A 20,778-nucleotide genomic window follows, 5' to 3' on the forward strand; every position below is an offset into this window, starting at 1 on the left:
CTTGAAGTCTGGCGTGGGGCGCGCGGGGCGCGCGGGGCAGCAGAGTTCCCGAGAGGGCCGAGATCTTCCCCCGCTCCCCCCTCCCCCCAGCCCCCAGCGGGTCCCTCTCCTTCCAGTGCTGCCAACTTCCTCCTTGTCCGCTGCGCCCGCGCCCGCCGGCCCGCCGGCCCGCCCGCCCGCCCCGTACACCCACCGAGATTCAAACACTCGCTCCCTTCGGAGGCTCCCAAATGTGTCTTCCAAAATGTGTCCTCGGCCGCGATCGATCTGCCGAATGCGCCCAGCGAGCAGCGAGCGGCGGCGAGCGGATTCCTCCCGGGGTGGAGCCAGCCTGCCTGCTCCCTGCTCGGTTCCGCTCGGCTCCGCTCTCCAGCGCCCTCTGCTGGCGGGACGCGTGTGCGCGCTCTTCTGGTTCTGGGGAGGGAGGGAGGGGCTTCCGGACGTGAACTTTTTTCCCCTTTATTTATTTATTTATTGGGTATTTAAGGTCTCCTTAATTTTCACGCGCGCGCACACACCAGAGTTGGGCCGGCCAGTGCCCTCAACCTCCTCAGTCACGTCGTTTTTGCACCGTCGTTTTTTGCACCGGCGTCGTGGTCGTCGTGGAAGTCCTCGTCGTCGTGGTCGTGGTTCGTGGACCTGGTGCTCGTCCGTCGGGTCGTGGTCGTGGTTCGTGGACCTGGTGCTCGTCCGTCGGTCGTGGTTCGTGCTCGTCCTCATCCTCGTCGTCGTCGTTGACGACGTGGAATTGAACTCACGACCCAGTGCTCGTCCTCGTCTTCGTCCTCTTGGCCGTGCCCGGCCTCATCTTCATCCTCGTCTTCGTCGCCGTGGGTCGTGGTCGAGGAATTGAATTGAACTCACGAACGACCTAGTGCTCGTCCTCCTCGTTGGAGGAGGCCAGGCCACCGTCAAATCGTGGTCGCTCGAATCGAACTCGGGAGCTCGGGAAGGGCGGTCGGTGACCTTAACCGCTGAGCCACAGGCGAGTCATCGCTCGCCGCCCTGAAAAAAAGTCAACTAGTGAAGTCAGACCGACCTCAGGGCCAACACGGCCCTTCTGTCCGCGCGCGACCCCTGCTGGCCGAGGACGGAATAACCACGCTCTGCCATGCCGCCGCCGCCGCCGCCGCAGACTCTGCTCCTGGTGGGAGGGGCGCTGCTGCTGGGCCGAAGCACAGCCTGCTCCCTCGACTGGGGAGCAGCATCCGGGAGCCTGAGCCTGCCTGAGCGCGGGGAAAGCCTGCGCTTCTTAGGACAGCTGAAGAGCGTGCCGGCTCACCGGTGCCTGCGGGACAGAACCCATTTCCGACGGCCCTGGGAGAAAGGAGCTGGCGCCCGGGAGGAGTGGCAGGAAGCCACCTGTTGCTACCCCGAGGTGCTCAGGCAGGTCCTCCAGCTCTTCGGCTCAGAGGCCAGCAGAGACGCCTGGCCACAGAAGGCTCTTGAGCAGCTACTCACTGATGTGCTCAGTGACCTGCGAGACACTCGACGGGGGCCGGCGCAGCGGCAGGGCCCGTCCTGTCCACCACCTCTTGCCATGGCCATCCGCACCTACTTCCTAGGATTCTCCCGCTACCTGAAGGCCAAGGGATACAGCCCTTGCTCTTGGGAGATCGTCAGGGCAGAAATGCAAGCGGCCCTTTCCGGCTTCCCGGGGCCGGCCGAAAGGAGCCCCGAGAAGAGAAGAGAAGAGAAGAGAAGAGAAGAGAAGAGAAGAGAAGAGAAGAGAAGAGAAGAGAAGAGAAGAGAAGAGAAGAGAAGAGAAGAGAAGAGAAGAGGCTCCCTGGAGGGATCTCCACTGAGATGACAGCGGACTCCCTGCCTGCCTTGACTCCCAGCCCAGGCGCAGATCCCGATACTGCACTAGACTTTAAGAAGAGCTTCAAATCGGAGGAGGAGGAGGAGGAGGAGGAGGAGGAGGAGGAGGAGGAGGGGGAAGGAGAAGAAGAAGAAGAAAAAGAAGAAAAAGCGGCATCACTTCGTCTCTCAATTTATTTTTAAAATATCTTCTCATACATCACCCACTATGAGGGTTTGAAAGAAAGCGAGTGTGGTTCAGTGAGGTTTCCGAATAAATTGATGATTCCAATTTGTCTGGACCGGTTTCAATTCCCGGTGGGATCTGGGTGTGTGCCACGGGTGCCGTAAAACGTGTCTTTCTGTGGGCACGAGCTTTCTGCGTGTCGTGTACTGAGTCCGTGACTGCTCAGGTCGCTGGGTTCCAGCTTCCTCCTGTAAGCCGGCAGCTCTAGACCCTCTCGGTCTGGAAGCAGAAGGCCGGCAGGCAGACTCGTCTCGGCTCACCGAGAGGGTCCTGGGAAGGGATTGCCGAGCCGCCGGAAGGACGAACGAACGGGGCCACGGATCTCCTCACTGCCAGTCTTGAGGAGGTCAGGCCCCGGTCTTCCGGGTCTCCGCGTCCCCGCCGTTGAGAGAACACATGGCCCTCTCTGGCATCACGGGAGGAAGAATCCAGTGACTCACCTGGGCTGGGTCCTCCGGGACCCGACTGTGCTGAGAAGAACACAGGAGACGCAAACGGACGGACGGACGGACGGACTCGGGCGTCCAGACCGCCCTCCTCAGCTCTCCCAGGACAGGGCCTGGCTCTTAGCCTCCCTCCCGCAGCACTCCACCGGGGGACCCCCGAGGCAGGAAGCGTCCACCGTCCCCTTCTGCTCGTTCTCTTTGGGGGTCCTGCTCCTCTCCAGGGAGCGAAGCCCACGGATCTGCCTCTTCCCATCCCGTGTGGACCGTGCCGCAGCACGCGTGGCCCGAGCCAACTCAGTCTGAGGCCCAACTGGAGGATGGAGGCTCACGGAGGTGGGCGCGTGTTCAAGTTCAGCGCCTCTCCGAGAGAGACCTTCAGAGGGGCAGAGCCACGCCAGACATACATACGGAGAGGCCATCGTGGAGGAGTGGAGGAGAGGGTGGGGCTGGGGGGAGGCAGGAGCGCCCATCGCCATGCTGACCCCGCGGCCTCCTCAGGAGTTGAGCGAGGCGGGACCAAGGATGAAATCCGGGGTTCTCTCTGCAGTCACCCGGAGCCCAGAGGCCCAAGGAGCCTTGCTGGCCTCCTTCTCCCCGCCCTTCTTCCGGGAGCCGGCGGTGGGATACTCAGCGAGGGCCGGGCACATCCCGAGGGTTTGTGCCCCAGCCCGTGAGGCCTCCTGTGGCCACCGCCTTTTGGGTTCTCCTGGGGATGCTCACCGGGCCGCAGCCAGAGGTCGAGGCCCTCTTCCAGTCTCCAGTTCCCTGTCCCGCTGCCTTCCCCTATTTGCTGCCCAGACGCCCCAGAGCGATCCCTTCCCCACCAGAGAGCATCTCGGCCGGGCCAGGACAGCGAGCTGCAGTCCTTTGGGAAACAACAACCCCCCTCCCCCCAGGGAGTCTGCTCAAAGCGCTCGCTAGCTCTCCTAGGAGCCCTCGGTGAGCCAGGCTGCAGAGCAAAGCCTTGCCCTTGCCCACAGGGGGCGACTCAGGCCGTCCTGGGAGCACGGAGCATTGACCGAGGCAGGCGGGCCCACGTTGGTCTCCCCGGGAGGCCGTGTTCCACAGCAGACAGGCGGGCAGGCACACAGCTCTCTCCTCGGGGAACCTGACAGGGACACGGCTGCGGACGGCGTGGCTAGGCAGAGCCAAAGGCTTGGGCCGGCTCCCGCCAGGCCAGGCCCTCCCTCGCTCTCCTCCTGGCTCTGCCGCTGGGGAGAGAGAGTCCAGGCCCGCCCGCTGTGGCCGGTCACTGGGACTGGAAACCTGGTGCTCAGGGAGGCCCCGAGGCTGCTGTGAGGACCGGGGGGCGGGCGGGGGGGGGGCGACAGACCCTCCTCCGTCGGATGGCTGAAAGGCAGGAACGCCTACGGGTTCCTGCGGAGGAGCCCGATGGCCCTTAGGTGCGGAACAACGGGGCCATCCATCCCTGTCCTCTGAGAGGGGACCCGTTGGATCTCAAGCCTGGTCTTCATCAGTGACTCCTGCTCGGCAGGGACGGGGTGGGGGTGGGGGTGGGGGTGGGGGTGGGGGGAGGGCACTTTACGGCCCCAACCCCTACCCGCCCCCCAACCTGTCCTGCTCTGGCTTCTTTTACTATCTCTGTGCCCCGTCAGCCTGGGGGATGCAGCAGGTCGACCCCATCCCGGGACACGCGTCTCCCACGTCCTCTGGGCTCAAGGGTTGGTGAAGGGACGGGAGACCTTGGGGGAAGGACAGACGCCGGCCGCCCACCCCCACCCGGAGCGAAAAGAAGGGAGAAGGAGCCCCTGGGAGCCCCTGAGGAGCTGCTGGGGAAACTCCGGTGCCCGAGCTGTGTTTTGGTTTGGGCTGCTTCGCCGCCGACTCCCGTGGGCGTCGGCAGGCCACGGGGTCTGAGAGGGCCCACCGCCGCGGACAGAAGGACGTGAAGGTGCACAAGGCTAGGGGAAAGATCAAAAAAGACCCACCCTCCACGAAAACCCCATAGACCCGGCGGCAGAGGAATTCCTCCAGAAGCTGAAGGGGACGGACGGGCCAGGACCATCACCGCGCGGGGCGCGGGGAGGGAGAGAGACGGCGGCGCGCGGACTCCCCTGCGGAGGGAGAAGCGCATCCCACCGGGCCCAGGGGCGGACAGGCGCGCTGCGGGGAAGCGCTGGCAGGCTGCCGCTGAGGCTGAGGCTGAGGCTGAGGCTGAGGCTGAGGACAGCCGTCTGGAACCCGCACTCTGCTGGAGTGCGGCTCAGGCCCCGGAAGACAGGGCCCACCCTGGAGCCCACCGGGAGCGCCGTCCACCCGCTTGAAGTCTGGCCTGGGGCGCGCGGGGCGCGCGGGGCAGCAGAGTTCCCGAGAGGGCCGAGATCTTCCCCCGCTCTCCCCTCCCCCCAGCGGGTCCCCTCTCCTTCCAGTGCTGCCAACTTCCTCCTTGTCCGCTGCGCCCGCGCCCGCCGGCCCGCCCGCCCGCCCGCCCGCCCCGTACACCCACCGAGATTCAAACACTCGCTCCCTTCGGAGGCTCCCAAATGTGTCTTCCAAAATGTGTCCTCCGGCCGCGATCGATCTGCCGAATGCGCCCAGCGAGCAGCGAGCGGCGGCGAGCGGATTCCTCCCGGGGTGGAGCCAGCCTGCCTGCTCCCTGCTCGGTTCCGCTCGGCTCCGCTCTCCAGCGCCCTCTGCTGGCGGGACGCGTGTGCGCGCTCTTCTGGTTCTGGGGAGGGAGGGAGGGGCTTCCGGACGTGAACTTTTTTCCCCTTTATTTATTTATTTATTGGGTATTTAAGGTCTCCTTAATTTTCACGCGCGCGCACACACCAGAGTTGGGCCGGCCAGTGCCCTCAACCTCCTCAGTCACGTCGTTTTTGCACCGTCGTTTTTTGCACCGGCGTCGTGGTCGTCGTGGAAGTCCTCGTCGTCGTGGTCGTGGTTCGTGGACCTGGTGCTCGTCCGTCGGGTCGTGGTCGTGGTTCGTGGACCTGGTGCTCGTCCGTCGGTCGTGGTTCGTGCTCGTCCTCATCCTCGTCGTCGTCGTTGACGACGTGGAATTGAACTCACGACCCAGTGCTCGTCCTCGTCTTCGTCCTCTTGGCCGTGCCCGGCCTCATCTTCATCCTCGTCTTCGTCGCCGTGGGTCGTGGTCGAGGAATTGAATTGAACTCACGAACGACCTAGTGCTCGTCCTCCTCGTTGGAGGAGGCCAGGCCACCGTCAAATCGTGGTCGCTCGGAATCGAACTCGGGAGCTCGGGAAGGGCGGTCGGTGACCTTAACCGCTGAGCCACAGGCGAGTCATCGCTCGCCGCCCTGAAAAAAAGTCAACTAGTGAAGTCAGACCGACCTCAGGGCCAACACGGCCCTTCTGTCCGCGCGCGACCCCTGCTGGCCGAGGACGGAATAACCACGCTCTGCCATGCCGCCGCCGCCGCCGCCGCAGACTCTGCTCCTGGTGGGAGGGGCGCTGCTGCTGGGCCGAAGCACAGCCTGCTCCCTCGACTGGGGAGCAGCATCCGGGAGCCTGAGCCTGCCTGAGCGCGGGGAAAGCCTGCGCTTCTTAGGACAGCTGAAGAGCGTGCCGGCTCACCGGTGCCTGCGGGACAGAACCCATTTCCGACGGCCCTGGGAGAAAGGAGCTGGCGCCCGGGAGGAGTGGCAGGAAGCCACCTGTTGCTACCCCGAGGTGCTCAGGCAGGTCCTCCAGCTCTTCGGCTCAGAGGCCAGCAGAGACGCCTGGCCACAGAAGGCTCTTGAGCAGCTACTCACTAATGTGCTCAGTGACCTGCGAGACACTCGACGGGGGCCGGCGCAGCGGCAGGGCCCGTCCTGTCCACCACCTCTTGCCATGGCCATCCGCACCTACTTCCTAGGATTCTCCCGCTACCTGAAGGCCAAGGGATACAGCCCTTGCTCTTGGGAGATCGTCAGGGCAGAAATGCAAGCGGCCCTTTCCGGCTTCCCGGGGCCGGCCGAAAGGAGCCCCGAGAAGAGAAGAGAAGAGAAGAGAAGAGAAGAGAAGAGAAGAGAAGAGAAGAGAAGAGAAGAGAAGAGAAGAGAAGAGAAGAGGCTCCCTGGAGGGATCTCCACTGAGATGACAGCGGACTCCCTGCCTGCCTTGACTCCCAGCCCAGGCGCAGATCCCGATACTGCACTAGACTTTAAGAAGAGCTTCAAATCGGAGGAGGAGGAGGAGGAGGAGGAGGAGGAGGAGGAGGGGGAAGGAGAAGAAGAAGAAGAAAAAGAAGAAAAAGCGGCATCACTTCGTCTCTCAATTTATTTTTTAAAATATCTTCTCATACATCACCCACTATGAGGGTTTGAAAGAAAGCGAGTGTGGTTCAGTGAGGTTTCCGAATAAATTGATGATTCCAATTTGTCTGGACCGGTTTCAATTCCCGGTGGGATCTGGGTGTGTGCCACGGGTGCCGTAAAACGTGTCTTTCTGCGGGCACGAGCTTTCTGCGTGTCGTGTACTGAGTCCGTGACTGCTCAGGTCGCTGGGTTCCAGCTTCCTCCTGTAAGCCGGCAGCTCTAGACCCTCTCGGTCTGGAAGCAGAAGGCCGGCAGGCAGACTCGTCTCGGCTCACCGAGAGGGTCCTGGGAAGGGATTGCCGAGCCGCCGGAAGGACGAACGAACGGGGCCACGGATCTCCTCACTGCCAGTCTTGAGGAGGTCAGGCCCCGGTCTTCCGGGTCTCCGCGTCCCCGCCGTTGAGAGAACACATGGCCCTCTCTGGCATCACGGGAGGAAGAATCCAGTGACTCACCTGGGCTGGGTCCTCCGGGACCCGACTGTGCTGAGAAGAACACAGGAGACGCAAACGGACGGACGGACGGATGGACGGACTCGGGCGTCCAGACCGCCCTCCTCAGCTCTCCCAGGACAGGGCCTGGCTCTTAGCCTCCCTCCCGCAGCACTCCACCGGGGGACCCCCGAGGCAGGAAGCGTCCACCGTCCCCTTCTGCTCGTTCTCTTTGGGGGTCCTGCTCCTCTCCAGGGAGCGAAGCCCACGGATCTGCCTCTTCCCATCCCGTGTGGACCGTGCCGCAGCACGCGTGGCCCGAGCCAACTCAGTCTGAGGCCCAACTGGAGGATGGAGGCTCACGGAGGTGGGCGCGTGTTCAAGTTCAGCGCCTCTCCGAGAGAGACCTTCAGAGGGGCAGAGCCACGCCAGACATACATACGGAGAGGCCATCGTGGAGGAGTGGAGGAGAGGGTGGGGCTGGGGGGAGGCAGGAGCGCCCATCGCCATGCTGACCCCGCGGCCTCCTCAGGGAGTTGAGCGAGGCGGGACCAAGGATGAAATCCGGGGTTCTCTCTGCAGTCACCCGGAGCCCAGAGGCCCAAGGAGCCTTGCTGGCCTCCTTCTCCCCGCCCTTCTTCCGGGAGCCGGCGGTGGGATACTCAGCGAGGGCCGGGCACATCCCGAGGGTTTGTGCCCCAGCCCGTGAGGCCTCCTGTGGCCACCGCCTTTTGGGTTCTCCTGGGGATGCTCACCGGGCCGCAGCCAGAGGTCGAGGCCCTCTTCCAGTCTCCAGTTCCCTGTCCCGCTGCCTTCCCCTATTTGCTGCCCAGACGCCCCAGAGCGATCCCTTCCCCACCAGAGAGCATCTCGGCCGGGCCAGGACAGCGAGCTGCAGTCCTTTGGGAAACAACAACCCCCCTCCCCCCAGGGAGTCTGCTCAAAGCGCTCGCTAGCTCTCCTAGGAGCCCTCGGTGAGCCAGGCTGCAGAGCAAAGCCTTGCCCTTGCCCACAGGGGGCGACTCAGGCCGTCCTGGGAGCACGGAGCATTGACCGAGGCAGGCGGGCCCACGTTGGTCTCCCCGGGAGGCCGTGTTCCACAGCAGACAGGCGGGCAGGCACACAGCTCTCTCCTCGGGGAACCTGACAGGGACACGGCTGCGGACGGCGTGGCTAGGCAGAGCCAAAGGCTTGGGCCGGCTCCCGCCAGGCCAGGCCCTCCCTCGCTCTCCTCCTGGCTCTGCCGCTGGGAGAGAGAGTCCAGGCCCGCCCGCTGTGGCCGGTCACTGGGACTGGAAACCTGGTGCTCAGGGAGGCCCCGAGGCTGCTGTGAGGACCGGGGGGCGGGCGGGGGGGGGGGCGACAGACCCTCCTCCGTCGGATGGCTGAAAGGCAGGAACGCCTACGGGTTCCTGCGGAGGAGCCCGATGGCCCTTAGGTGCGGAACAACGGGGCCATCCATCCCTGTCCTCTGAGAGGGGACCCGTTGGATCTCAAGCCTGGTCTTCATCAGTGACTCCTGCTCGGCAGGGACGGGGTGGGGGTGGGGGTGGGGGTGGGGGTGGGGGGAGGGCACTTTACGGCCCCAACCCCTACCCGCCCCCCAACCTGTCCTGCTCTGGCTTCTTTTACTATCTCTGTGCCCCGTCAGCCTGGGGGATGCAGCAGGTCGACCCCATCCCGGGACACGCGTCTCCCACGTCCTCTGGGCTCAAGGGTTGGTGAAGGGACGGGAGACCTTGGGGGAAGGACAGACGCCGGCCGCCCACCCCCACCCGGAGCGAAAAGAAGGGAGAAGGAGCCCCTGGGAGCCCCTGAGGAGCTGCTGGGGAAACTCCGGTGCCCGAGCTGTGTTTTGGTTTGGGCTGCTTCGCCGCCGACTCCCGTGGGCGTCGGCAGGCCACGGGGTCTGAGAGGGCCCACCGCCGCGGACAGAAGGACGTGAAGGTGCACAAGGCTAGGGGAAAGATCAAAAAAGACCCACCCTCCACGAAAACCCCATAGACCCGGCGGCAGAGGAATTCCTCCAGAAGCTGAAGGGGACGGACGGGCCAGGACCATCACCGCGCGGGGCGCGGGGAGGGAGAGAGACGGCGGCGCGCGGACTCCCCTGCGGAGGGAGAAGCGCATCCCACCGGGCCCAGGGGCGGACAGGCGCGCTGCGGGGAAGCGCTGGCAGGCTGCCGCTGAGGCTGAGGCTGAGGCTGAGGCTGAGGCTGAGGACAGCCGTCTGGAACCCGCACTCTGCTGGAGTGCGGCTCAGGCCCCGGAAGACAGGGCCCACCCTGGAGCCCACCGGGAGCGCCGTCCACCCGCTTGAAGTCTGGCCTGGGGCGCGCGGGGCGCGCGGGGCAGCAGAGTTCCCGAGAGGGCCGAGATCTTCCCCCGCTCTCCCCTCCCCCCAGCGGGTCCCCTCTCCTTCCAGTGCTGCCAACTTCCTCCTTGTCCGCTGCGCCCGCGCCCGCCGGCCCGCCCGCCCGCCCGCCCGCCCCGTACACCCACCGAGATTCAAACACTCGCTCCCTTCGGAGGCTCCCAAATGTGTCTTCCAAAATGTGTCCTCCGGCCGCGATCGATCTGCCGAATGCGCCCAGCGAGCAGCGAGCGGCGGCGAGCGGATTCCTCCCGGGGTGGATATGGAACTTGCTCGTGGGAGATCGTCAGGGCAGAAATGCAAGCGGCCCTTTCCGGGTTCGCGGGGCCGGCCGAAAGGAGCCCCGAGAAGAGAAGAGAAGAGAAGAGAAGAGAAGAGAAGAGAAGAGAAGAGAAGAGAAGAGAAGAGAAGAGAAGAGAAGAGAAGAGAAGAGAAGAGAAGAGAAGAGAAGAGAAGAGAAGAGAAGAGAAGAGAAGAGAAGAGAAGAGAAGAGAAGAGGCTCCCTGGAGGGATCTCCACTGAGATGACAGCGGACTATCTGCCTGCCTCGACTCCCAGCCCAGGCGCAGATCCCGATACTGCACTAGACGATAAGAGCTTCAAATCGGAGGAGGAGGAGGAGGAGGAGGAGGAGGAGGAGGAGCAGGAGGAGAAAAAGAAGCATCAATTCGTCTCTTAATTTATTTTTTTCAAGTATTTTCTCATACATCATCCACTATGAGGGTTTCAAAGACTGTGTGTGTGTGTGTGTGTGTGTGTGTGTGTGTGTGTGTGTACCGGTGGTTCGGTTCTGTTTCCGAATAAACTGATGATTCCAATTTGTCTCTACGGGTTTCAATTCCTTGGTGGGATCTGGGTGTGTGCCACGGGTGCTGTAAAACGTGACTTTCTGTGGGCACGAGCTTTCCGAGTGTCGTGTACTGAAGCCGTGACTGCTCGGGTCGCCGGGTTCCAGCTTCCTTCTGTAAGCCGGCAGCTCTAGAGTCTCGGTCTGGAAGCAGAAGGCAGGCCGGCAGACTCGTCTTGGCTCGCTGAGAGGGTCCTGGGAAGGGATTGCCGAGCCCCGGGAAGGACGAACGGTGCCACGGCCCTCCTGCCAGTCTTGAGGAGGCGAGGCCCGTGTCTCCCGGGTCTCCGCATCCCCGCAGTTGAGAGGACACACGGCCCTCCCTGGCATCACGGGAGGAAGAATCCAGTGACTCACCTGGGCTGGGTCCTCTGGGACCCGACTGTGCTGACAAGACCACAGGAGAGGAAAACGGACACGGACGGACGGACTCTGGTGTCCAGCCCGCCCTCCTCAGCTCTCCCAGGACAGGGCCTGGCTCTTAGCCTCCCTCCCACAGCACTCCACCGGGGGACCCCCGAGGCAGGAAGCGTCCACCGTCCCCTTCTGCTCATTCTCTTTGGGGCCCTGCTCCTCTCCGGGGAGTGGAGCCCACGGATCTGCCTTTTCCCATTCCGAGTGGACCGTTCCACAGCACGCGTGGCCCGAGAAAACTCGGTCTGAGGCCAACTGGAGGATGGAGGATGGAGGCTCACGGAGGTGGGCGCGTGTTCAAGTTCAGCGCCTCTCCGAGACTTTCAGAGGGGCAGAGCCACGCCAGACATCCGGAGAGGCCATCGTGGAAGAGTGGGGGGCGGAGAGGGAGGCAGAGCGCCCATCGTCATGCTGACCCCGCGGCCTCCTCAGGGAGTTGAGCGAGGCGGGATCAAGGATGTCCTCCCGGGCTCTGCAGTCACGGGGAGCCCAGAGGCCCAGGGAGCCATGCTCGCCTCCTTCTCCCCGCCCTTCTTCCCGGAGCCGGCGGTGGGATATTTAGGGAGGGCCGGGCACATCCCGAGGGTTTCTGCCACGGCCCGTGAGGCCAACTGTGGCCGCTGCTTTCTGGGTTCTCCTGCGGATGCTGACAGGGCCGCGCCAGAGGCCAAGGCCATCTTCCAGCCTCCAGTTCCCTGTCCCGCTGCCTTCCCCTATTTGCTGCCTAGAGCGATCCCTTCCCCACCAGAGAGCAGCACGGCCGGGTTAGGACAGCGGGCTGCAGTCCTTCGTGAAACAGACCCCCTCAGAGAGTCTGCTCAAAGAGCTCGCTAGCTCTCCTAGGAGCCCCCGGTGAGCCAGTCTGCAGAATAAGGCCTTCCCCTTGCCCTCAGGGGGCGACTCAGGCCGTCCTGGGAGCACGGAGCATCGCCGGAGGCAGGCGGGCCCACGTCGGTCTGCCCGGGAGGGACGCCGTGTTCCACAGCAGACAGGCAGGCAGGCACACAGCTCTCTCCTCGGGGAACCTCACAGCGACACCACGGCTGCGGACGGCGCGGCTAGGCTGAGCCAACAGCTTGGGCCGGCTCCCGCCAGGCCAGGCCATCACTCTCCTCCTGGCTCTGCGGCTGGGAGAGTCCAGGCCTGCCCGCAGTGGCCGGTCCCTGGGACTGGAAACCTGCGGCGCAGGGAGGCCCCGAGGCTGCTGAGACCACCGGGGAGACAGACCCTCCTCCAGACCCTCTTCCGTCCGATGGCTGAAAGGGAGGAACGCCTAGGGGTTCCGGCAGAGGAACCCGAAGGCCCTTAGGTGCGGAACACCAGGGCCATCCCCGTCCTCTGAGAGGGGACCCGTTGGATCTCCAGCCTGGTCCTCATCAGTGACTCCTGCTCGGCCGGGACGTGGGGGTTTGGGGGGGGGTGGAAGGGCACTTTACGGCCCCAACCCCTCCCCGCCCCCCAACCTATCCTGCTCTGGTTTCTTTTACCATGTCTGTGCCCCGTCAGCCTGGGGGATGCAGCAGGTCGACCCCATCCCGGGACACGCGTCTCCCACGTCCTCTGGATTCAAGGGTTGGTGGAGGGAGGGGAGACCATGGGGGACGGACAGACGCCGGCCGCCCGCCCTGAGCGAAAAGAAGGGAAAAGGAGGCCCTGGAGGAGCTGCTGGGGAAACTCCCGTCCCCGCGCTGAGTGTTGGTTTGGGCTGCTTCACCGCCGACTCCCGTGGGCGTCGGCAGGCCACAGGGTCTGAGAGGGCCCACCGCGGACGAGAGGAGCCGGAAGGTGAACACTTTGAGACCGGGGCCCTGCGCGGAAGCGCTGGGAGGCTGAGGCTGAGGACAGCTGTCTGGAACCCGCACTCTGCTGGAGTGCGGCTCAGGCCCCGGAAGACAGGGCCCCGCCCACCAGGCGAGCCACCCTCCCCCGCCCCCCCCCCCGCTTGAGGCTGAGGCGGGGCCAGCGGGGCAGCACTGTTCCCCCGAGGGCCAAGACCCCCGCGTGTCCCCTCCCTGGGACCCTCTTCGTCTCTGGGCCCAGCTCGGTGCTGCCTTCCCCGGGCCATCTTCCTCCTTGGCCGCGGCCGACCCCCATTCCCCACCCCCCACCCCCGATGGGGAGCCGGAAAGCCACCGCGCCCCAAACACACGGAGATTCGAACCGAAAGGAAACACAACTAGAGGGACGCTCCGGCTCTCTGGCCTTCGGAGTCTTTCCAGATCCCCCAAAATGTGTCCTCCGGCCACCAGATTCCGTCTGGACCAAGGTTCCAGGCCGCCATCGGCCGAATCCGCCCAGCGCTGCGGCGACCAGGCCCGCGGTCCCGCGGTCGCGCAGTCTGCGGGGTGGCGCGCGGACTGGGAGATCCTGCGCGCGCCCCACCACCGGGCCTGCCTGCTCTGGCGGCCGGCCGGCGCCCTCTGCTGCTGCTGCTGCTGAAGGGCTCGCTGGCTGGCTCGCTGGCTCGAGGACTCACTCGGATTCTCTTCTCGGGAGCCCAGAGTGAACTATTAAAGCTAAGCTGCCGCCGCCGCCGCCGGGCACGATGCCCGGACAGCCCTTCTGTACGCGCGCGACCCCTGCTGGCCGAGGACGGAATAACCACGCTCTGCGATGCTGCCGCTGCCGCCGCAGACTCTGCTCCTGGTGGGAGGGGCGCTGCTGCTGGGCCGAAGCACCGCCTGCTCCCTCGACTGGGGAGCGTCCGGGAGCCTGAGCCTGCCTGAGCGCGGGGAAAGCCTGCGCTTCTTAGGACAGCTGAAGAGCGTGCCGGCTCACCGGTGCCTGCGGGACAGAACCCATTTCCGATGTCCCTGGAAGAAAGGAGCTGGCGCCCGGGAGGAGTGGCAGGAAGCCACCTGTTGCTACCCCGAGGTGCTCAGGCAGGTCCTCCACCTCTTCGGCTCAGAGGACAGCAGAGACGCCTGGCCAGAGAAGGCTCTTGAGCAGCTACTCACTAATGTGCTCAGTGACCTGCAAGACACTCAACGGGCGCCGGCGCAGCAGCAGGGCCCGTCCTGTCCGCCACCTCTTGCCATGGCCATCCGCGAGTACTTCCGAAGAATCTCCCACTACCTGAAGGACAAGGGATACGGAACTTGCTCGTGGGAGATCGTCAGGGCAGAAATGCAAGCGGCCCTTTCCGGGTTCGCGGGGCCGGCCGAAAGGAGCCCCGAGAAGAGAAGAGAAGAGAAGAGAAGAGAAGAGAAGAGAAGAGAAGAGAAGAGAAGAGAAGAGAAGAGAAGAGAAGAGAAGAGAAGAGAAGAGAAGAGAAGAGAAGAGAAGAGGCTCCCTGGAGGGATCTCCACTGAGATGACAGCGGACTCCCTGCCTGCCTCGACTCCCAGCCCAGGCGCAGATCCCGATACTGCACTAGACGATAAGAAGAGCTTCAAATCGGAGGAGGAGGAGGAGGAGGAGGAGGAGGAGGAGGAGGAGGAGGACAGGAGGAGAAAAAGAAGCATCAATTCGTCTCTTAATTTATTTTTTTCAAGTGTTTTCTCATACATCATCCACTATGAGGGTTTCAAAGACTGTGTGTGTGTGTGTGTGCGCGTGTAGCGGTGGTTCGGTTCTGTTTCCGAATAAACTGATGATTCCAATTTGTCTCTACGGGTTTCAATTCCTTGGTGGGATCTGGGTGTGTGCCACGGGTGCTGTAAAACGTGACTTTCTGTGGGCACGAGCTTTCCGAGTGTCGTGTACTGAAGCCGTGACTGCTCGGGTCGCCGGGTTCCAGCTTCCTTCTGTAAGCCGGCAGCTCTAGAGTCTCGGTCTGGAAGCAGAAGGCAGGCCGGCAGACTCGTCTTGGCTCGCTGAGAGGGTCCTGGGAAGGGATTGCCGAGCCCCGGGAAGGACGAACGGTGCCACGGCCCTCCTGCCAGTCTTGAGGAGGCGAGGCCCGTGTCTCCCGGGTCTCCGCATCCCCGCAGTTGAGAGGACACACGGCCCTCCCTGGCATCACGGGAGGAAGAATCCAGTGACTCACCTGGGCTGGGTCCTCTGGGACCCGACTGTGCTGAGAAGACCACAGGAGAGGAAAACGGACACGGACGGACGGACTCTGGTGTCCAGCCCGCCCTCCTCAGCTCTCCCAGGACAGGGCCTGGCTCTTAGCCTCCCTCCCACAGCACTCCACCGGGGGACCCCCGAGGCAGGAAGCGTCCACAGTCCCCTTCTGCTCATTCTCTTTGGGGCCCTGCTCCTCTCCGGGGAGTGGAGCCCACGGATCTGCCTTTTCCCATTCCGAGTGGACCGTTCCACAGCACGCGTGGCCCGAGAAAACTCGGTCTGAGGCCAACTGGAGGATGGAGGATGGAGGCTCACGGAGGTGGGCGCGTGTTCAAGTTCAGCGCCTCTCCGAGACTTTCAGAGGGGCAGAGCCACGCCAGACATCCGGAGAGGCCATCGTGGAAGAGTGGGGGGCGGAGAGGGAGGCAGAGCGCCCATCGTCATGCTGACCCCGCGGCCTCCTCAGGGAGTTGAGCGAGGCGGGATCAAGGATGTCCTCCCGGGCTCTGCAGTCACGGGGAGCCCAGAGGCCCAGGGAGCCATGCTCGCCTCCTTCTCCCCGCCCTTCTTCCCGGAGCCGGCGGTGGGATATTTAGGGAGGGCCGGGCACATCCCGAGGGTTTCTGCCACGGCCCGTGAGGCCAACTGTGGCCGCTGCTTTCTGGGTTCTCCTGCGGATGCTGACAGGGCCGCGCCAGAGGCCAAGGCCATCTTCCAGCCTCCAGTTCCCTGTCCCGCTGCCTTCCCCTATTTGCTGCCTAGAGCGATCCCTTCCCCACCAGAGAGCAGCACGGCCGGGTTAGGACAGCGGGCTGCAGTCCTTCGTGAAACAGACCCCCTCAGAGAGTCTGCTCAAAGAGCTCGCTAGCTCTCCTAGGAGCCCCCGGTGAGCCAGTCTGCAGAATAAGGCCTTCCCCTTGCCCTCAGGGGGCGACTCAGGCCGTCCTGGGAGCACGGAGCATCGCCGGAGGCAGGCGGGCCCACGTCGGTCTGCCCGGGAGGGACGCCGTGTTCCACAGCAGACAGGCAGGCAGGCACACAGCTCTCTCCTCGGGGAACCTCACAGCGACACCACGGCTGCGGATGGCGCGGCTAGGCTGAGCCAACAGCTTGGGCCGGCTCCCGCCAGGCCAGGCCATCACTCTCCTCCTGGCTCTGCGGCTGGGAGAGTCCAGGCCTGCCCGCAGTGGCCGGTCCCTGGGACTGGAAACCTGCGGCGCAGGGAGGCCCCGAGGCTGCTGAGACCACCGGGGAGACAGACCCTCCTCCAGACCCTCTTCCGTCCGATGGCTGAAAGGGAGGAACGCCTAGGGGTTCCGGCAGAGGAACCCGAAGGCCCTTAGGTGCGGAACACCAGGGCCATCCCCGTCCTCTGAGAGGGGACCCGTTGGATCTCCAGCCTGGTCCTCATCAGTGACTCCTGCTCGGCCGGGACGTGGGGGTTTGGGGGGGGGTGGAAGGGCACTTTACGGCCCCAACCCCTCCCCGCCCCCCAACCTATCCTGCTCTGGTTTCTTTTACCATGTCTGTGCCCCGTCAGCCTGGGGGATGCAGCAGGTCGACCCCATCCCGGGACACGCGTCTCCCACGTCCTCTGGATTCAAGGGTTGGTGGAGGGAGGGGAGACCATGGGGGACGGACAGACGCCGGCCGCCCGCCCTGAGCGAAAAGAAGGGAAAAGGAGGCCCTGGAGGAGCTGCTGGGGAAACTCCCGTCCCCGCGCTGAGTGTTGGTTTGGGCTGCTTCACCGCCGACTCCCGTGGGCGTCGGCAGGCCACAGGGTCTGAGAGGGCCCACCGCGGACGAGAGGAGCCGGAAGGTGAACACTTTGAGACCGGGGCCCTGCGCGGAAGCGCTGGGAGGCTGAGGCTGAGGACAGCTGTCTGGAACCCGCACTCTGCTGGAGTGCGGCTCAGGCCCCGGAAGACAGGGCCCCGCCCACCAGGCGAGCCACCCTCCCCCGCCCCCCCCCCCGCTTGAGGCTGAGGCGGGGCCAGCGGGGCAGCACTGTTCCCCCGAGGGCCAAGACCCCCGCGTGTCCCCTCCCTGGGACCCTCTTCGTCTCTGGGCCCAGCTCGGTGCTGCCTTCCCCGGGCCATCTTCCTCCTTGGCCGCGGCCGACCCCCATTCCCCACCCCCCACCCCCGATGGGGAGCCGGAAAGCCACCGCGCCCCAAACACACGGAGATTCGAACCGAAAGGAAACACAACTAGAGGGACGCTCCGGCTCTCTGGCCTTCGGAGTCTTTCCAGATCCCCCAAAATGTGTCCTCCGGCCACCAGATTCCGTCTGGACCAAGGTTCCAGGCCGCCATCGGCCGAATCCGCCCAGCGCTGCGGCGACCAGGCCCGCGGTCCCGCGGTCGCGCAGTCTGCGGGGTGGCGCGCGGACTGGGAGATCCTGCGCGCGCCCCACCACCGGGCCTGCCTGCTCTGGCGGCCGGCCGGCGCCCTCTGCTGCTGCTGCTGCTGAAGGGCTCGCTGGCTGGCTCGCTGGCTCGAGGACTCACTCGGATTCTCTTCTCGGGAGCCCAGAGTGAACTATTAAAGCTAAGCTGCCGCCGCCGCCGCCGGGCACGATGCCCGGACAGCCCTTCTGTACGCGCGCGACCCCTGCTGGCCGAGGACGGAATAACCACGCTCTGCGATGCTGCCGCTGCCGCCGCAGACTCTGCTCCTGGTGGGAGGGGCGCTGCTGCTGGGCCGAAGCACCGCCTGCTCCCTCGACTGGGGAGCGTCCGGGAGCCTGAGCCTGCCTGAGCGCGGGGAAAGCCTGCGCTTCTTAGGACAGCTGAAGAGCGTGCCGGCTCACCGGTGCCTGCGGGACAGAACCCATTTCCGATGTCCCTGGAAGAAAGGAGCTGGCGCCCGGGAGGAGTGGCAGGAAGCCACCTGTTGCTACCCCGAGGTGCTCAGGCAGGTCCTCCACCTCTTCGGCTCAGAGGACAGCAGAGACGCCTGGCCAGAGAAGGCTCTTGAGCAGCTACTCACTAATGTGCTCAGTGACCTGCAAGACACTCAACGGGCGCCGGCGCAGCAGCAGGGCCCGTCCTGTCCGCCACCTCTTGCCATGGCCATCCGCGAGTACTTCCGAAGAATCTCCCACTACCTGAAGGACAAGGGATACGGAACTTGCTCGTGGGAGATCGTCAGGGCAGAAATGCAAGCGGCCCTTTCCGGGTTCGCGGGGCCGGCCGAAAGGAGCCCCGAGAAGAGAAGAGAAGAGAAGAGAAGAGAAGAGAAGAGAAGAGAAGAGAAGAGAAGAGAAGAGAAGAGAAGAGAAGAGAAGAGAAGAGAAGAGAAGAGAAGAGAAGAGAAGAGAAGAGAAGAGAAGAGAAGAGAAGAGGCTCCCTGGAGGGATCTCCACTGAGATGACAGCGGACTCCCTGCCTGCCTCGACTCCCAGCCCAGGCGCAGATCCCGATACTGCACTAGACGATAAGAAGAGCTTCAAATCGGAGGAGGAGGAGGAGGAGGAGGAGGAGGAGGAGGAGGAGGAGCAGGAGGAGAAAAAGAAGCATCAATTCGTCTCTTAATTTATTTTTTTCAAGTGTTTTCTCATACATCATCCACTATGAGGGTTTCAAAGACTGTGTGTGTGTGTGTGTGCGCGTGTACCGGTGGTTCGGTTCTGTTTCCGAATAAACTGATGATTCCAATTTGTCTCTACGGGTTTCAATTCCTTGGTGGGATCTGGGTGTGTGCCACGGGTGCTGTAAAACGTGACTTTCTGTGGGCACGAGCTTTCCGAGTGTCGTGTACTGAAGCCGTGACTGCTCGGGTCGCCGGGTTCCAGCTTCCTTCTGTAAGCCGGCAGCTCTAGAGTCTCGGTCTGGAAGCAGAAGGCAGGCCGGCAGACTCGTCTTGGCTCGCTGAGAGGGTCCTGGGAAGGGATTGCCGAGCCCCGGGAAGGACGAACGGTGCCACGGCCCTCCTGCCAGTCTTGAGGAGGCGAGGCCCGTGTCTCCCGGGTCTCCGCATCCCCGCAGTTGAGAGGACACACGGCCCTCCCTGGCATCACGGGAGGAAGAATCCAGTGACTCACCTGGGCTGGGTCCTCTGGGACCCGACTGTGCTGAGAAGACCACAGGAGAGGAAAACGGACACGGACGGACGGACTCTGGTGTCCAGCCCGCCCTCCTCAGCTCTCCCAGGACAGGGCCTGGCTCTTAGCCTCCCTCCCACAGCACTCCACCGGGGGACCCCCGAGGCAGGAAGCGTCCACAGTCCCCTTCTGCTCATTCTCTTTGGGGCCCTGCTCCTCTCCGGGGAGTGGAGCCCACGGATCTGCCTTTTCCCATTCCGAGTGGACCGTTCCACAGCACGCGTGGCCCGAGAAAACTCGGTCTGAGGCCAACTGGAGGATGGAGGATGGAGGCTCACGGAGGTGGGCGCGTGTTCAAGTTCAGCGCCTCTCCGAGACTTTCAGAGGGGCAGAGCCACGCCAGACATCCGGAGAGGCCATCGTGGAAGAGTGGGGGGCGGAGAGGGAGGCAGAGCGCCCATCGTCATGCTGACCCCGCGGCCTCCTCAGGGAGTTGAGCGAGGCGGGATCAAGGATGTCCTCCCGGGCTCTGCAGTCACGGGGAGCCCAGAGGCCCAGGGAGCCATGCTCGCCTCCTTCTCCCCGCCCTTCTTCCCGGAGCCGGCGGTGGGATATTTAGGGAGGGCCGGGCACATCCCGAGGGTTTCTGCCACGGCCCGTGAGGCCAACTGTGGCCGCTGCTTTCTGGGTTCTCCTGCGGATGCTGACAGGGCCGCGCCAGAGGCCAAGGCCATCTTCCAGCCTCCAGTTCCCTGTCCCGCTGCCTTCCCCTATTTGCTGCCTAGAGCGATCCCTTCCCCACCAGAGAGCAGCACGGCCGGGTTAGGACAGCGGGCTGCAGTCCTTCGTGAAACAGACCCCCTCAGAGAGTCTGCTCAAAGAGCTCGCTAGCTCTCCTAGGAGCCCCCGGTGAGCCAGTCTGCAGAATAAGGCCTTCCCCTTGCCCTCAGGGGGCGACTCAGGCCGTCCTGGGAGCACGGAGCATCGCCGGAGGCAGGCGGGCCCACGTCGGTCTGCCCGGGAGGGACGCCGTGTTCCACAGCAGACAGGCAGGCAGGCACACAGCTCTCTCCTCGGGGAACCTCACAGCGACACCACGGCTGCGGACGGCGCGGCTAGGCTGAGCCAACAGCTTGGGCCGGCTCCCGCCAGGCCAGGCCATCACTCTCCTCCTGGCTCTGCGGCTGGGAGAGTCCAGGCCTGCCCGCAGTGGCCGGTCCCTGGGACTGGAAACCTGCGGCGCAGGGAGGCCCCGAGGCTGCTGAGACCACCGGGGAGACAGACCCTCCTCCAGACCCTCTTCCGTCCGATGGCTGAAAGGGAGGAACGCCTAGGGGTTCCGGCAGAGGAACCCGAAGGCCCTTAGGTGCGGAACACCAGGGCCATCCCCGTCCTCTGAGAGGGGACCCGTTGGATCTCCAGCCTGGTCCTCATCAGTGACTCCTGCTCGGCCGGGACGTGGGGGTTTGGGGGGGGGGTGGAAGGGCACTTTACGGCCCCAACCCCTCCCCGCCCCCCAACCTATCCTGCTCTGGTTTCTTTTACCATGTCTGTGCCCCGTCAGCCTGGGGGATGCAGCAGGTCGACCCCATCCCGGGACACGCGTCTCCCACGTCCTCTGGATTCAAGGGTTGGTGGAGGGAGGGGAGACCATGGGGGACGGACAGACGCCGGCCGCCCGCCCTGAGCGAAAAGAAGGGAAAAGGAGGCCCTGGAGGAGCTGCTGGGGAAACTCCCGTCCCCGCGCTGAGTGTTGGTTTGGGCTGCTTCACCGCCGACTCCCGTGGGCGTCGGCAGGCCACAGGGTCTGAGAGGGCCCACCGCGGACGAGAGGAGCCGGAAGGTGAACACTTTGAGACCGGGGCCCTGCGCGGAAGCGC

General features: G+C 64.5%; 1 protein-coding gene across 4 annotated transcripts; it reads right to left on the reverse strand.

Annotated features, from left to right (window-relative positions):
* Nucleotides 1-443: 443 nt before the first annotated feature.
* LOC132646828 (uncharacterized) lies at nucleotides 444-9,836 on the reverse strand. 4 transcript variants are annotated; one of them, XM_060365830.1, is made up of 4 exons: nucleotides 9,710-9,836; nucleotides 5,287-5,774; nucleotides 4,961-5,182; nucleotides 444-1,005 (listed from the first exon to the last, which is right to left on the reverse strand). In XM_060365830.1, exons 2-4 carry the CDS (start codon nucleotides 5,486-5,488, stop codon nucleotides 968-970), a joined length of 462 nt encoding a protein of 153 aa, XP_060221813.1. In that variant the 5' UTR covers nucleotides 5,489-5,774; nucleotides 9,710-9,836; the 3' UTR covers nucleotides 444-967. The 4 variants fall into 4 exon arrangements, with proteins under 4 accessions (XP_060221813.1, XP_060221810.1, XP_060221814.1 ...); XM_060365827.1 differs by lacking the exon at nucleotides 444-1,005 and adding an exon at nucleotides 1,978-3,704; XM_060365831.1 differs by lacking the exon at nucleotides 444-1,005 and adding an exon at nucleotides 3,713-3,977.
* Nucleotides 9,837-20,778: the final 10,942 nt, after the last annotated feature.

Source organism: Meriones unguiculatus, chromosome 12 (assembly GCF_030254825.1).
Source record: "Meriones unguiculatus strain TT.TT164.6M chromosome 12, Bangor_MerUng_6.1, whole genome shotgun sequence".
In the NCBI taxonomy this organism is placed as follows: Eukaryota; Metazoa; Chordata; class Mammalia; order Rodentia; family Muridae; genus Meriones; species Meriones unguiculatus.